The sequence below is a fragment of the Anolis carolinensis genome, chromosome 5 (assembly GCF_035594765.1).
Source record: "Anolis carolinensis isolate JA03-04 chromosome 5, rAnoCar3.1.pri, whole genome shotgun sequence".
In the NCBI taxonomy this organism is placed as follows: domain Eukaryota; kingdom Metazoa; phylum Chordata; class Lepidosauria; order Squamata; family Dactyloidae; genus Anolis; species Anolis carolinensis.
Window position 1 is genome coordinate 15079665 of NC_085845.1, and position 17699 is coordinate 15097363.

At 42.3% G+C, this 17699-nt stretch overlaps 1 protein-coding gene across 3 annotated transcripts in view; it reads left to right on the plus strand.

Annotated features, from left to right (window-relative positions):
* cfap299 (cilia and flagella associated protein 299) overlaps positions 1-17699 on the plus strand; it is a 325570-nt gene that overhangs the window by 243681 nt on the left and 64190 nt on the right. For 2 of the 3 annotated variants that reach the window (XM_003226892.4, XM_008119886.3), the window contains exon 4: positions 660-802. In XM_003226892.4, the coding sequence (XP_003226940.2) occupies positions 660-802 (143 nt within the window). Of the gene's footprint in view, positions 1-659; positions 803-3656; positions 4331-17699 lie in introns of those variants that run through there. The other variant, XM_062981516.1, reaches the window with a different exon arrangement.

Below are 17699 nucleotides of genomic sequence, written 5' to 3' on the forward strand. Positions count from 1 at the left end.
AATTAGGGTATACAATGTCACCCACAAGTGAGTAAGGAGAGTTATGTAATAGAGAATATACTTCTGTGTCTTCTGTGAGTATCCAAAGCATTGTAGATCACAGGAAAAGGAATATGGTGTCCTTAGTCCTCCTATAGTCTTGGCTAGATCTCTTGTCTCTGTTGACAGATGGCACTCTCTACACTTCCAGCATTATCATATGACAGAGGAGATTTAACATCCATCAAATTTGGTTGACCATGATACAATAAATAGATTGTACCATTGAACTGCCGATAGTACAACAGACAGATTGAAATCTTATTATGATTTCAAGAGCAGGAGCCGCAGTGGCGCAATGGGTTAAACTCTTGTGCCAACTGAACTGCTGACCTGATGGTTGGGTTGCTGACTTGAAGGTTCGGGTTTGAATCCGTGAGACAAGGTGAGCTCCTGACTGTCAGCTCTAGCTTGCAGGGACATGAGAGAAGCCTCCCAGCTAACATCCAGGCATCCCTCTCACACCAGAAGCAACTTGCAGTATGTTCTCAAGTCACTTCTGACATGATAATAAAAAAAAAACATCAAAAGCAAACCATATAAGATAAGACCAAAAAGCAATCAAGGGTTTCTTGTTTGGACAAATTATTTTAATCATAATCTTTCTGCTTTCTTTTTAGTCGATAATCTTTATTCGGGATCGCAATGCCCGTGGTCAAGAGGTATCTGCGTATATTGACTATGCACACCGGCTGAAAGTGGATGACTTTGAGGTCTACTTCAGCGGGAAGAAGAGGCTTTTCCCCAGGCGCACTGATATGAGGTTACAGTTCATTTTCCTTCCATTTATAAAATAAGATATACATAGTTCTTCACTGGCATGTATGGAATGATGCTTCTTTTGAAGGAAAGTATTCTGAAGCCTAGAGACCATGTCTTACCTCCTCGCAAAATAACTTCAGATAGCGGTGTAGTATGACAAGTTCCAACTAAATGAGTAGGTCTTCAAAAAATATTCACATATCTAATGAAATTTCTGGCTCTACTATGCTTGGGACTAACAGTAGTATTTAGCCCACGATTTCCTTCAGTAATCTTAAAAATATGCATCCTCATATGGGGACAGACATTCTTGCAAGTCTTGTTTTAAGTTGCAAAAGTTTTTAACATAGAATTTTTATTCCATTCGGAAGATAAACTGCAGCCAGTATGATTGATTAGACATACAGTAGAGTCTCACTTATCCAACATAAACGGGCCAGCAGAACGTTGGATAAGCGAATATGTTGGATAATAAGGAGAGATTATGGAGAAGCCTATTAAACACCAAATTAGGTTATGATTTTACAAATTAAGCACCAAAACATCATGTTATACAACAAATTTGCCAAAAAAGTAGTTCAATACACAGTAATGCTATGTAGTAATTACTGTATTTATGAATTTAGCACCAAAATATCACGATGTATTGAAAACATTGACTACAAAAATGCGTTAGATAAGCGAGTGTTGGGTAAGTGAGACTCTACTGTATATACAATTATAAAGTAGGTGAGAGTGTGGCATAGTGATCAGAAAGCTCTAAGATTATTTTTGACTTGTTTGTATATAACTTGTTTAGATATATTTGGTGGCTTAAAGCTTAATGCGTGACTTGTGTGTACTTGAAAATACGGTTTGAAGTGTTGCATTTATTATAGAATACTAGCTTTGCCCAGCCACGCGTTGCTGTGGGTTATGGGAATCCTTTGTTGGCCAGGTGGAATAGCAGTGAATAGCCTTGCAGTCTCAAAGCCTGGCCGTTTTCTGGAGTAGCTGGAGCTTTTTGTTGTATGAACGTAGAGGCATGGATGAGGGGTTGTGCTGCCAAGTTTAGTGTTTCTGGGATGTGTAGTTTTGTTGTTTTGTCCTAGGCCGAAATTTCTTTACCCTTTTATAGAGATAAATATCTGTAAAGACTGTTGCATACACAAATACTACACTCCTCAAAGGACATGGAGTCATTTGGCACTACCTCATACCCAATCAAAAGTCTGGTTATCAAGAAGCAATAAAGAGAAAGACTTTTGCAGATGATTTGTATAACAGATCCAGTTTTTGTTGCATCATCAGGAAAATAGGGTTGCATAAAAAGGGGGCAGACATCACAAATGTTTATCTTATGTTCCTTTGCTGCCCAGACCTAGAATCATAGAATAATGAGAGTTGGAAGAGACTACATGAGCCATCTAGTCCAACCCCCTGCTATGCCTATCATGTAGATGGGATTATGGTGCATGTGATATATGTAAGAAACTACAGTTGGATATAAGTTCCTCATCTAGCCCAGAGAAGTTCACCATGCAAGTCTCTTTGGACAGGGAGCAGATAACTTCAGGAGGTGTAATCTACTTCTGTGTGAAAGACTGTTGTGTTCCTGCACCCTGATATTATCTGTTCAATAGAATGCTTTGTAGTTAATCCACCTCTTCCCCATAAGTGTTCCATATCCAGTAATGCATCATTTATGTCAAGAATCCAGCAAAAATATCAGTCAAGTTCAGCAACAGGACCACAGGCTATTTAATTTTGTATATAAGTAGGAGTCTTCAACAAACCTGTTTTGCCTTGTTGAATAAGCAACTACACTTCTTCTGTGATAAGAACTTTCAAATTTAGATATAAGTCCTTGGACATGAGATATCACTGCAGACTATGAAGTATTCAAATGATCCTGTTCTTTTTCTTGAACCAAAAATTATAAGGATTTAGATTCCATGTGACTGTTGCAGCTAAAATTCTTCATCATGCTGCAACTCATGTCTCATTCATCCAATCACATCATATCCAAATGACAATGAAAACAACAAGAATCCCATTTGGCTAAGTATTGCTACCTGTACTGCAGGGCCGGTCCAACAATGGAGGCCGTTTAAGCGGCCGCTTCGGGCGCACGTCAAGGGGGGCGCTGTTGAGGCTCCCTCTCGCACTCCTCGGCCCACTCGCGCATCTCTCGCACTCGTCCCACTCGCGGCCCTCTCGCACTCTGCTCAATCGCGCCCCTCTCGCACTCGGCCCACTCACGCCTCTCTCACACTCGGCCCACTCACACATCTCTCTCACTCGGCCCACTCGCGCCCCACTCGCACTCGGCCCACTCACGCATCTCTCTCACTCGGCCCACTCACGCCCCTCTCGCACTTGGCCCACTCACGCCTCTCTCGCACTCGGCCCACTCGCACCTCTCTCTCACTCGGCCCACTCGCGCCTCTCTCTCACTTGGCCCACTCACACCCCTCTTGCACTCGGCCCACTCATGCCTCTCTCTCACTCGTCCCACTCATGCCCCTCTCGCACTCGGCCCACTCACGCCTCTCTCGCACTCGGCCCACTCGCGCCTCTCTCTCACTCGGCCCACTCACTCCCCTCTCGCACTCGGCCCACTCACGCATCTCTCTCACTCAGCCCACTCACGCCCCTCTCGCACTCGGCCCACTCACGCCTCTCTCGCACTCGGCCCACTCACGCCCCTCTCGTACTCGGCCCACTCACGCATCTCTCTCACTCGGCCCACTCGCGCCCCTCTCGCACTCGGCCCACTCGCGCCTCTCTCTCACTCGGCCCACTCGCGCCTCTCTCGCACTCGGCCCACTCGCACCTCTCTCTCACTCGGCCCACTCGCGCCTCTCTCTCACTCGGCCCACTCGCACCCCTCTTGCACTCGGCCCACTCATGCATCTCTCTCACTCGGCCCACTCACGCCCCTCTCGCACTCGGCCCACTCACGCATCTCTCTCACTCGGCCCACTCACGCCCCTCTCGCACTCGGCCCACTCACGCCTCTCTCGCACTCGGCCCACTCACGCCCCTCTCGCACTCGGCCCACTCACGCCTCTCTCGCACTCGGCCCACTTGCACCTCTCTCTCACTCGGCCCACTCGCGCCTCTCTCTCACTCGGCCCACTCACACCCCTCTCGCACTCGGCCCACTCACGCCCCTCTCGCACTCGGCCCACTCACGCCCCTCTCGCACTCGGCCCATTCACGCATCTCTCTCACTCGGCCCACTCACGCCCCTCTCGCACTCGGCCCACTCACGCCTCTCTCGCACTCGGCCCACTCACGCCCCTCTCGCACTCGGCCCACTCACGCCTCTCTCGCACTCGGCCCTCTCGCCCTTGCAGCCCTCTTGCCCCTGAACAAGACCTGAGGCCAGGCCTCTGGGCCTGCTGCTCCACCTGCACCCTTCCTGGATTCCTCCCGCAACGCCCGGCAGCCCTCCAAGGCTGGAAGGAGCTCTGGCAGGTCGAACAGGCCTGTGCCCCTGCCATGCACCTCCTTGGGGACCCTCTCAGCCATGAAGACGGGGCAGGTAGGAACCCGTCCCTGTTCCCAGCATTTCGCCAGGCATGTCTCCAGGGCAGGCCTGGGCCAACTTGGCAACTGAGGGGGGAAATGGAGGGGCCTGAGGCTGGGTTGCTGCAGGTTTTTCAGCTGCCTGGCCATGTTCCAGAAGCTGGAAAATGTGGGCCTACTCCTAGGATTTATAGTTTCCTAAGGCCCCTTCTTCACAGCCATAGAAGACAGATTATCAAGGCAGATAATCCACATTTTCTGCTTTGAACCAGATTATATGCATCCACACAGCCATATAATCCAGTTCAAAGCAGATAGTCTGGATTTTATATGGCAGGGTATGGGTTCTTCTACATAACCATATAATTGAGATTATGAAGGCAGATAATCCAGGTCATATGCACTGAACCGGATTACATGCATCCATACAGCCATATAATCCAGTTCAGAGCAGATAGTCTGGATTTTATATGGCAGGGTATGGGTTCTTCTACATAACCATATAATTGAGATTATGAAGGCAGATAATCCAGGTCATATGTACTGAACCGGATTATATGCATCTACACAGCCATATAATCCAGTTCAGAGCAGATAGTCTGGATCTTATATGGCAGGGTATGGGTTCTTCTACATAACCATATAATTCAGATTATCAACGCAGATAATCCACATTATCTGCCTTGAACTGGGTTATCTGAGTCTACACTCCCATATAATCCAGTTCAAAGCAGATAACCTGCATTTTATATGGCAATACAGAAAGGGCCTAAGGGTATATTGTAGTGTATATTGTAGTGGTGTACTTCAGAGGGATGCATATATCTCACCAAAGGGCAGCTGCACTTTGGAATTAATGCAGTTTGACTCCAATTTCATTGCCATGGCTCAATGCTATGAAACCCTGGGAATTGTAGTTTTATAAGGTCTTTAAACCTTCTCTGCCAAATAGTTTAGATGCCTCACCGAACTATAACTCCCAGGATTCCATAGCATTGAGCCGTGGCAGTGAAAGTGGAGTCAAACTATGTTAATTCCACGGTGCCTCACTTCTTCCAATGGAGAAATAAAGATACAAGTGCCAGTTAAGTCCAGTGGATTTCTTTATTCATACCAGGGGTCCCCAAACTTTTTAAACAGGGGGCCAGTTCACGATCCTTCGGACCGTTGGAGGGCCAGACTATAGTTGGCCACCGAGCAATAATAAATAAATATCTAAATAAATAAATAAATAAATAATAACAATAACAATAAAAAAGAGGGTTGGAAGACACCCTTTGGGCCATTGAGTCCAATCCCCTTCTGCTTTGTGCATCGAAAGCACAAACAAAGCACCCCTGACAGATGACCACCCAGCGTCAATGTGAAGAAGAAGAAGAAGAAGAAGAAGAAGAAGAAGAAGAAGAAGAAGAAGAAGAAAGAGGTTTGGAAGAGACCCCTTGGGCCATTTAGTCCAACCCCCTTCTGCCTGTGTGCACCAAAAGCACAAGCAAAGCATCCCTGATAGATGGCCACCCAGCCTCAATAATAATAATAATAATAATAATAATAATAATAATAATAATAATAGGATTGGAAGAGACCCCTTGGGCCATTTAGTCCAACTACCTTCTGTCTCTGTGCACCAAAAGCACAAGCAAAGCATCCCTGATAGATGGCCACCCAGCCTCAATATTAATAATAATAATAATAATAATAATAATAATAATAATAATAATAATAATAATGGTTGTAAGAGAAGAAGAGACCCCTTGGGTTACTTAGCCCAACCCCCTTCTGCCCTTGTGCCGTGGGGCTGGATAAATGGCTTCGATGGGCCGCATCCGGCCCCCGGGCCTTAGTTTGGGGACCCCTGATTCATACCATATGGAGAGGGGCAGATTTCTCGCCCTTTTCATGATATTGTTTAAACTTCCACTCTATGTCTAATTTTTGTTTTGTGTAAGGTAAAGGTAAAGGTTTCCCCTGACGTTAAGTACAGTCATGTCTGACTCTGGGGGTTGGTGCTCATCTCCATTTCTAAGCCAAAGAGCCAGTGTTGTCCGTAGACACCTCCAAGGTCATGTGGCCAGCATGACTGCATGGAGCACCGTTACCTTCCCGCCGGAAGTGGTACCTATTGATCTACTCACATTGGCATGTTTTCGAACTACTAGGTTGGCAAAAGCTGGAGCTAACAGCGGGCGCTCATTTCGCTCCCGGGATTTGAACCTGGGACCTTTCGGTCTGCAAGTTCAGCAGCTCAGTGCTTTAACACACTTCGCTACCGGGGCTCCTTTTTGTTTTGTGTATTTTATGGAAATATGTTTCCATATGTATATTTTACGGAGTGTTTTTAAATTATTATGTGTTCTAGCAATGTTGTCAACCGTCTTGAGCGGGTAAGAAATAAAATTATCATTATCATTATTGAGTTGCTGTGCATTTTCTGGGCTGTCTGGCCATGCTCCAGAAGCATTCTCTCCTGACATTTCACCCACATCTATGGCAGGCATCCTCAGAGGTTGTGAGGTTGAGGCAAGTGTGAATGTTGCAGTTGGCCACCTTGATTAGCATTGAATGTCCCTCACATATTCATAGCTGGCTGCTTCCTGCCTGAGGGAATCTTTGTTGGGTGGTGTTAGCTGGCCCTGATTGTTTCATGTCTGGAATTCCCCTGTTTTTGAGTGTTCTTTTTTTACTGTCCTGGTTTTATTTATTTATTTATTTATTTCCCATACTTGTGTCCCGCCCTTCTCACCCTGAAGAGGACTCAGGGTAGCCTCACAACTGCCAACAATTCGATATCCGATTGTTTTGGGGGGGCGCCAAAATTCTGTTCGCTTACACTTGAAAATTACCTTGGGCCGGCCCTGCTGTACTGTAAAAAGTGCTGTTATCCTCATTCAACTTGCTTGCCTTGAGCTGGAATAGCTGAAGGCATTTAGTGAACTGCTTCTTATCTTTCTAACGTATGTCTTAGCAGGCAGCAGTGGGGCACAAGATAACAACTCCCTCTTTGCATTCTCACTTAATTGTTTCTTTTTTGTCATACCAAGATTAAAGAGAAATCAAGCACAAACTTTTAACACCCCTGCAGTGCTCACTTAAATTTGGAAGGTGTTCTGTTTCACTTCTTGCTAGCCAGGCACTTGCCTGGACTCATTTCTCATTATTTTGTCAGTAGTGCCACTTCTTGACATGTTAATATGGGTTGGTTCTTTCCTTCTCTCTGTGTGTCACACACACACACAGAGTGTGTGTTATCACTTGGCAACAAGGCTGAACAAGCAAGCTTTCTGTACTGTGAATTTACCAAGCCTAATTATGTGGCTCTAATAATATGTAAAAGTGATCACGACTCTATAATTGTCATGTTCCTTGGTGCCTCAGCTCTCAGGACTTAATTGTGAGGCTGCCTCTCCAGAAATAATTAACAATCATCCTGAGTATCAGAGCAATATTAAACTGATAAAGGCAAGTGCATCCCTTTCAGCACAGATTTATCCCAGTGGCATATAAAATGGAGCATATGTGGCTGTGATAAAGAACAAAAGGTATGTGTTTTGACCCTTCCCAGGAGTTGGCTCCACTTTGATCACTTGACAAAGATGCTTCCAGTACTGGTGTACAATTGAAAGACAAGTAGTATTGGAGAATAGACCATCAGCCATGAACAGTGGAAGAGTGGATTCGGCAGGCAGTTTGTTCATAAAATCATGGATTTGGAAGAGACCACCAGAGCCATCCAGTCCAATCCCCTGAAATTTTCTTTTCCACACATGTACCTTTTGAGCCCTAGGACTGCTCCAGAAGCAGACATTACTTGCATGTTTCTGTGTGCATCCATATTCTGCTTAATGTCTTTTATTTTATTTATTTTATTTATTTACAGTATTTATATTCCACCCTTCTCACCCTGAAAGGGGCTCAGGGCAGATCACATTATATACATATAGGGCAAACATTCAATGCCCATAAACACATCAAACCGAGACAGAGACAACAGACAGACAGACGCAGAGGCAATTTTAACCTTCTCCTGATGGGATGTTCAATTCTGGCCACTGGGGGGAGCAGCTGCTTCATCATCCACTCTGATGGCACTTCCTCACTTCCTCATTCCAACATTGTAAATTAATTAAACTTGCCTCCCCACTTTTATGAGTGGTACCTTATTTCCTACTTGATAGATGCAACTATCTTTCGGGTTGCTAGGTCAGCAACGAGCAGGGGCTATATTTTATTTTTAATTGATGGGTGCTCACCCTGCCACGAGCTGGGCTCGAACTCATGACCTCATGGTCAGAGTGATTTATTGCAGCAGCTGTTTACCAGCCTGCGCCACAGCCCGGCCCCCTTTTAAACTCCTTTGCTGGTGTATCCTGATGCATGCACAGCTCTGTCTTCCTAACTAGATTTAGAGAGTAAACACCCCAGCTTTCCCATGTCCTCTCTTTTCCTCTCTCTGCCTCCCATTTTCTCCTTTACCTCCTGCAGTAAAATACAGTATTGTTATTAGTGAAATAATAAAGCTATAGCTGGGGAAATGGCTAAAAATATTACTGATGATCTACAGCTGCTATATTTTCAAGGATTGTGGGTGTCTGCATCACTGGAAGTTCCTTTTTGTTTTTGGAAATACTAATACAGCAATGTAATCGTGCAATTTGCCACAACTCTCATCCTAGTTATTTGAAGAGCTTCCCACCCCTTAAACACCTTCATAGCATTCCTTAGCAAGCAGGAAGCACAATAGGTAGAAATGCAGTGTTCCATCTCCAGCTCTCATGTCTTCTTCCATTTTCTCACGGTAATTCTGCAGAGAGAGGAATTGTGTTTTTTCCACTGAAATTAAAGATGTGATAATACACACATTCCTCTGTAGGGGGAATATAAACCATACACACAGAGAGAGTTTGAGTTATTATGATAGGAAGCAGCACAATGATGAAATATGATAAAAATATACTGTTAAAGAACTTGTTGACTTGAAAAGCCTTCACTTAGCAATGATAGAAAGATAGCAAGGAGGGAACTATTCTAGCCTTCCTAGGAAGGGATTTGCAAAGCCTGAGAGCAGCCGCCAAGAAGTCCCTTTCTTGTGTTCCTACCAAACATTCCTGGGAAAGTAGTAAGTTATTGGATTTATCCTCGTGCAAAAGAGGAAGATAAGGATTCCCTTCACCCTGTCATTGAAGTCATTGGTAAAATTTTTGAAGAGTAACAATCCAGGGACAGAATCCTGAGACACTTCAGTTTGACAGCATTCCAATTTGATGTGAGCATGGTTTTCCAACCAATTATGGATCCAGCAGACATTCTTCCCATCTACTCCACATTTAATCAGTTTGCTAATCAAAATGTTATGGGAAACCTTATCTAATGCTTTGTTAAAATCTACATAAATGATATCCACAGCATTCCCACCATCTACTAAAGTAGTGACACAATTTAAAAAAATATATATTAGTTTGGCAGGATTTAGTCTTGACAAACCTGTTCTGGCTCCTACTCATTGATTGCATTGTCTCTAAGATACTTGCAGACAGACTCCTGTATAATCAGTTCTGATATTTGTCCTGGTGTTGAACTCAAGTTGACTAGTTTGTAGTTTCCTCAATCCTCTTTTTAGAAGGAAGAGACAATATTTTCCCTTCTGTAGTCCTCTGGCATCTCACCTGTTTTGCAGGATTTCTCAAAAATGATGGGAAGTGGTTTAGACAGTGCATCAGCAAGTTCCTTCAGTACCTGGAGATCCAGTTCATCTGCAGATTGAACTCATTTAGGTTAGCTAGATTATTCCTAAGTAATTTCCTATCAATCTTGATTTGCAATCCCTTGCCAAGATGTCTGCTGCTGCATGGAAGCATAGTTCTCTTTTTCAAAGAAAATTGAAGCAAAATAGGTATTACTGCCATTTCATTGTAATTTGCTAATATTTTTGCATCTTTACTGAACAGCGGTCACACTATCTCCATGGTCATATTCCGAGTGTTTCCTTTGAACTGCTTATAATAGCAAAACAAAATAAAAATAATCTCAAATATACATTATTACCTCTTCTGTCAGTTTTATTGATTAAAAGATGTTTTGCCAATTAAACTTACCTGCCCTGATATAATTGTAGTTGCAAATAGGTTTAATATGATTATGTGAAAATAAATTATTCTTTGTTTATACATTTTTTGAATTACCTGTATACTTCTGGATTTGCCTTTTAAGTTCAGATAGGTAATGTCATCATTTGTTATTATTTATATCGCACCAACAATCTGTACAAAATACAAGAGGGTGGTTCCCTACACAGAGGAACTTGCAGTCAAAAATGCACATCCCATGGGATTTATGATCTAAAATTCAAAATAAGGAAGGCAAAAGAGGAGGTGTGTGGGTGGAGACAAGGGAAAACAGTTGTTTATTTCAGTTACAGATAGGCAGTCAGCCCTCTACATTTGTGTATTTTAATTTTGTGGATGAGTAATATATTCTCTTGTAGGAACCTCCAGCATGCTTTATGGGTAATTTTGCCACAGAATTGCACTAGAATCCTTTGTAATTTTTGGAGAGAACAATTTTCAAAGCTTTTGTTGGTCCTCCAGCATGAGTAGTGTCAAACTTCTGGCAGAAGTTGGCTATAGAGTTGTGCTGGAAGACATAGAGATTCCTAGAGAGATGTAAAAGAGTGGGTTTTTATTTGCAGTTTTTCCAGTTTTTCAGGGCTCCTGTACCCCAACTCCAGTGAACATATAAGGTTGACTTAATTTCAACTTCAGACTATGGCTAAAGGCTTCACAACATTTTCAGTTAATCATACCACACACCAGAAATGACTTGGAGTTCCTCAAGTCGTTCCTGACACGAAAAAAGTTATTCATACATTATTGATATTTCATATTTTATTAAGTTTTGCATTGAACATGCAACAATAATTTACAATGAATAATAACTCCATATTAGGAAGCACATTTTGAATGTCTATTTAAATAAGCAAGTCTTCCCAGAAGGCAGAGTGTCATGTGGACAGAACCTGGGAAACTTTTTATTTACACATCAGGTGGTTGGTTACCATATCTCTAAGAATAGATCTTAAGTCTTGTTTCATAATTCCTCTTATTAATCTGCTAAAGAGCATCTGCTTTCCAGCAAATGCTATTTGCCAGACTTCTGAGAACCTGCTTTGAACCACGTAACCTATGGCTATATTTCAGGGTTTGACTCTGTTGGCATACAATAACCTTGGCATCTCTTCGTAATTTTAGACAGGTCTGGTGTTTGTGGTTTTCAAATGTGGTGTTTCAACTATCCGGAACCCGCCCTTTCCACTTCCTCCCTTTGCCACATTCGTTGGTAAACAGAAGTCTTTGTACTTAGCCAATTTTTTTTTTAATCATTCACTTTGGGTAAAATGTATTCAGATAAGTAGCCCTCCTTACAGAGGAGTGTTGGGTCTGTAATTGCACTGGGCAGAAAGAAAGCCTTTAATTGTAGATCCGTCCCTTCCCTGTGCCCCCATGTTTTTTTTCCCAAAAGCCTACATGCATAGATAGCTTATTTAACAGATGACGCTGCTGCTTGTCCTAGTTTTTTCCCCATGATATTTTATTATTATTTTTGAATCCATTCTTGCCTGATACGAAATTATCAATGTAATAAGGATACTTTAAATTAAGGGCAGTTTTTGAGAAGTCAGAAGGCTTTCATGCTGGAATAAATAAACCAGCTACAGGTGCTAATGTTGGAAATGCAAGGACTGAACTGTTGTTCTGTCTCTCTCTGAATTGTAATACTGACTTTTAATCCAAACAGTGGGGTGGGGGTTTGAGGAAAGCGGATAATTTCCTTTAATAGCAATTTTTGGGGAAAATGTTTTCTTCGGCCCTGTTCCATAATCCGGACGGACCGCAAAAGGGGGCAGAGACAGAGAAGGATAGTCAATTTTATTGGGGGGGGGGGGGTTTGAAGGAGGAAAACTCTTGTCCCCATTTTTGCTGGTTATTCCCCCTCCCCCTTTCCTATGTCATAAACTATGGTTGCTTCCATGACGGCAACATGGGTGGGGGGAATAACAGGAAAACAAGGAAATTTATTTATTTATTTTATTTACAGTATTTATATTCCGCCTTTCTCACCCCGAAGGGGACTCAGGGAGGATCACATTGCACACATATAAGGCAAACATTCAATGCCATAACATAGAACAGAGACAGAGACAGAAGCAGGCACGGGCTGTCCTCGAACTCATGGCCTCTTGGTCAGAGTGATTTGTTGCAGCTGGCTGCTAACCAGCCTGCGCCACAGCCTGGTTAACTCTTTCAGCCTCCTTTTCCCCATAAAATGGACTATCCCTCTCTGACTAGCACCCCCTTGTGGCCTTCACCCGGACAATGGAACAGTATTTTTTCTTCAACCCAAATGAAATCTGTTGTCTTATAATTTGAGTTATGAAAGATATATAGGTCATCTGAGTACTAGTGTGGTTTGTGGTTTGAATGCAGAGTTAGAACTACGAAAGACCAGGATTTGATTCCAACTTTGCCATAAAAGGGAGGAAGAATGAGCAGTTAAAAAAAGAAACAGCATTGGTTTTTATTTCCCTGTGCAAACGGAGATAATAATATTAGTAGTATTGATATTAATTTACAGATTTCTAAGAATTAACATCATCAAGTTGATTTTCAAACCTCAAATCATAAGCTTTGCATAAACTATAACATACTTTAAAAATGTTCTTTTTGGAGAGAAAAAATTTGTTTGGGTGCATCAGTAATTATTATCCACAGTCCCATGTAGTGAGCCAAATAACTTGCAGTCTTTGGGGGAAGAAGCTTCCAGATCTGATCCGACTCTATCCGGACAGGCTGACCACTAACTTCTTCTGGAGTGGAATTAGGAGAAAGGCCTTCAATTTCATCTAGGACTGATTTAGGCAATAAAATCAATGAGTTATGTTACATTTCCTGGTTCTGCTTATCATTCTACCTCTTGTGTTTCCTTAGACCTGTGATTAATGTGGTGGCCCATGCCAGTCCATGAGCCATCAACTAGTTGATATCCACAGGGAAAAACTTATCATAGCCAACAGATATAAATATGGTGCTCATTCCTTGCACCCTGAGAGGGAACGCTATTGGTCCCCTCTTCTTCTTCATTCGCTCAGTTGTTTCTGACTCTTTGTGACCTTATGGACCAGTCCACGGCAGAGCTCCCTGTTGGCCGTCGCTGCCCCCAGTTCCTTCAAGGTCAAGCCAGTCACTTCAAGGATACCGTCCATCCGTCTTTCCCTTGGTCAGCCTCTCTTCCTTTTTCCTTCCTTTTTCCCCAGCTTCGTGATCTTTTCCAAGCTTTCCTGTCTTCTCATGATGTGACCAAAATACTTCAGCTTTGCCTCTAATATCCTTCCCTCCAGTGAACAGCCGGGCATTATTTCCTGGATTATGGACTGGTTGGATCTTCTTGCGGTCCAAGGCACTCTCAGGATTTTCCTCCAGCACCAGAGTTCAAAAGCGCCTGTCTTCCTTCGCTCAGCCTTCCTTATGGTCCAGCTCTCACATCCATAGGTTACTATGGGGAATACCATTGCTTTCACTATGCGGACCTTCGTTGCCAGTGTGATGTCTCTGCTTTTCACTATTTTATCAAAGTTGGCCATTGCTCTCCTCCCAATTGGTCCCCTACATCAGGTAATTTAAGATGTGTTGTCTTCAGCCCCATCTACACCAACCTTTTAATGCAGTTCAGAGCTAAACTAGTTTACTGTGGTGACCATACAACAAGCTCCTACAAAAGCATACAAAAGTGGTTTGTGTACTCACCATCAAGGCATCTAACTGGTTCTAAGATTTCCTGTGTTATCATCTGCACAACGAAACCACTTTCTTCAATATCAGTTTGAAGCTGCAGTAAATGGTCTGTGTAGATGGGGCCTTATACAACCTTCACACCAACACAGATTGAGAAATCTGGCTCAGGACTTTCTGCATCTGTTTTCTCCAGTTAGTAATAGACTCAATCATACCTTTTGATTGAAAGCGCCACAATAGTGGGCTTAACCAAAAGTTTGGAAATTTCCTCCGGTGGTTAATTACCCTCATCATTAGACATTTCTGATTTACACATCCAGCTATCAGATTCAGCCCTGCTTTTTTGTTTGCTTGGTTAAAAGAGCCATGTGCTATCACCTGCCATCTCTTGCCTAGATAACTTAATCATAGCCTGTAAAGAATCTTCTGAACTTTCCCTTCAGTAAGCTAATTAGATTGAACTTCCTTAACTTTCAGTCAGAAACCTGTCCAAAGAATTCAGGCACCATGACATTTAATCTTTATTACAACAGCTACCAACCACAATACCTTTAAGGCTGGATTTCATGTAGAAACATATGACTCAATCTGGCCTGCAAAGTGATTGTTAGAACTCTTCCTAATCTTCCTAACAATGGGGTAGGGAGCTTGTTTTGCTATCAGTACTGCTCTAGGAATTGTCTGGTAGAGCAAATATACAGGGATGCTCAATATTTTTTATATAAAAATTCAATTTAATAATAGGGAGAAAATTATCTCCCTATTATTAGTTTTAGCTGCTGCAGAAAACTACTGAAATGGCATTGAAAAATCCTTGAAAAGTGCTTCCTCTCACAGGTGAGACAGATATCACTGTGATATATTGGGCACAATACTGATCTTTAATTGGGAACTCCTGAGTTTGAATTCCAAATCAGCTGTGAGTTATATCACCTTGTCACCATCACTTGCCTAATGACTCTCAAAATTGTTTTGAAGATAAAACAGAAGCAATCACTCTAGACACTTTTGAAGAAAGCCGGGAAACAAAATGATAAATGTAATTATTTGCCAGCAGTGACAGTTTTTGTGACTGCCAGGGGTGAGTTGAAGCATTTAAATGCTGCTCTTAGAACTTAGAACTGCATCATTAATACCTTGTGATCTTAGTAGAGTTATGAAGAAATCTTACCATGCAAGACTGGCTGTCTCAGTATGAGTGAAACTTTCTCAAGAATTGAGAGCTCTCACATATAGCACAAATTCTAGATTTGAAATGGTTTCTTCCCTAATGTATTTTTCCAATTTGTCCAAAATATACGTACAAAGTCAATTTGTCTTGTCTTTTTGTGTAGTTTACATATATGAACAAATTCAGTCTTGATATCTCTGAAAGAAAGCATACAAATAAAAGGTCTCATTATCTTAGTCATGAAGTGATTGTAACAATTGCAATAATTTTTTTCCATGTCAGGAGTGACTTGAGAACCTGCAAGTCGCTTCTGATGTGAAATAATTGGCTCTCTGCAAGGACGTTGCCCAGGGAATGCCTAGATTGTAAATCCAGACTTGTGACTTCATGTGCATCTTGTTTACCAAGTGAAGAACCATGAAGTCACAAGTCTGGATTTACAATCAAAAAGACTGAAAGCAACTGAAAGCCTATGGAATATGTAAACTTTTAAAATAAATCATAAACCCTATAATTTTTTTCCATGTCAGGAGTGACTTGAGAACCTGCAAGTCGCTTCTGATGTGAAATAATTGGCTCTCTGCAAGGACGTTGCCCAGGGAATGCCTAGATGTTTTACCATCCTGTGGGAGGCTTCTCTCATGTCCCTGCATGGGAAGCTGGAGCTGACAGATGGGAGCTCACACCACTCTCTGGATTTGAACTGTCGACCTTTTGGTTTAACCCATTGCACCACCAGGTGCTACAAAGTTTGCAAACAAAGTAGCATGCTCATGTTAGAGTACAGGTTGGCAAAGTGTGGTCCATGGCCATATGTGGCTGCCAGAGATCATTTTGTACCTTGTCCCTAACTATTTTAGTCTAGAATGCTCCCAAATGCATTCTAGGGTATGTGTGGAGGGCATTTACTCTATATTTGAAGGTCCTCTCAACCTCCCTGGGGTCAAAAACAATCTTTGCAAACTTTTTCAAGTTTGCCCTGAATGTTCTCAAATGTGCATTGGAGGCATATCCGTGTATTTCCTCCACATTTTGCAAACTCGCTAGGCCAATTTAGACCCAGGAAAGGCCTTTTTTAATACCAAAAGCATGTTCTCTAGTTTCATGCAACCCCCTAGCCTCCCACGGTTAGCGATCTCAGTGTTGGAGAGATATGAAGAGCCTTATAATATCCCACCAGCATGCCAGGAAGGAGACATTCTGTGATTCATGAAACAGTTCTGAAACATCAGTTTCTGAGCAAAAGGGAGTTATGCAACTCTTATCACAGTGCATTCTTCTCTTTCCTTTGTCAGTGCCGAAGGGAACTGTTATCAAGTTCAGCAAGCAGTGGTCCCAGATGAGTTTGAACAAGACAGCCCTGCGCTGCTTACATATCAGATTGCAAGTCATGTCACACGTTATCTGAAGAGTATCTAGTAACTCATTAGAGCGGTGGGTGATCCATTATATACTCAGCTGACTGAAACTTTAGCAAAGGTGACAGAGGAGGCCCTTGCTGCAAGAGCTCTCACCCTGTCGCCACCAAAGCAGACAGCACACCTCTAATCTGATCAATCTCATCCATGGCATTGCAGAGTATTTCCTCATACTGGGAGAGTCTCTCTCCAGCTAGCAATAGGATGGAATGCAAACCAAGCAAATTATCTACCTGCTGGAATATACATGCCATCTGGGATTGTGCAGCTGTTCCAGAGAAGAAGGATTACTTGCAACCCTTCAGAGTAATAAACCGTTTTAACCTGTGGAATATAGCTTCTGCAAAAGACATTTGTAGGATCATTAACTGTTTAAATCATTTATGGCAGGCTTCTTGTCTACTGATTCATTTGCAACATTCTTCAGAAGTCTAGGTGGAAAGCAGATTTGTATTGGTTAAGACTATGTAATATGATTTAGTTTAATGTCTTTATTTATTTTTAAAAGTGTTTACATATCACTTTCTGACATTACTTCTCCAAACCTCAATCTCACTATTAGGGAGGCCAATATGTCCAGGTAGCAAGTTTTAGGTTACCAGCTGTAAATGGTGAATTACTTTTTTAAACTTAACTGTAATCCACTTTTGTTCTCATTTTGGGAGAAATGATAAATAAATTAAATTATCCTCCCTACTATGGCAGATATAATTTTGATTTTCTGGCTCAGGCACCAAAACATACTGGGCCATCTCTGTCATACACTCAACAATATAGAGGAAGGCAGAGAACAATGGGATGCAGAAAAGGCCCATAGATACATTGCTAAAAAAAAAGAAAAGGCACAGACACATTCCTGAACATTTGATATGGCCAGAATTTCATCACCATATTTCACTAAATCTAAGACACCATTGAGTATAGGATGCACCCCCCGTTTTTGAAGCTTTGATTTTGGGAGGAAGAAATCTTAGAATATCTTTTTAATTTTTCTCTTCTCTGCGTGATTCCTTT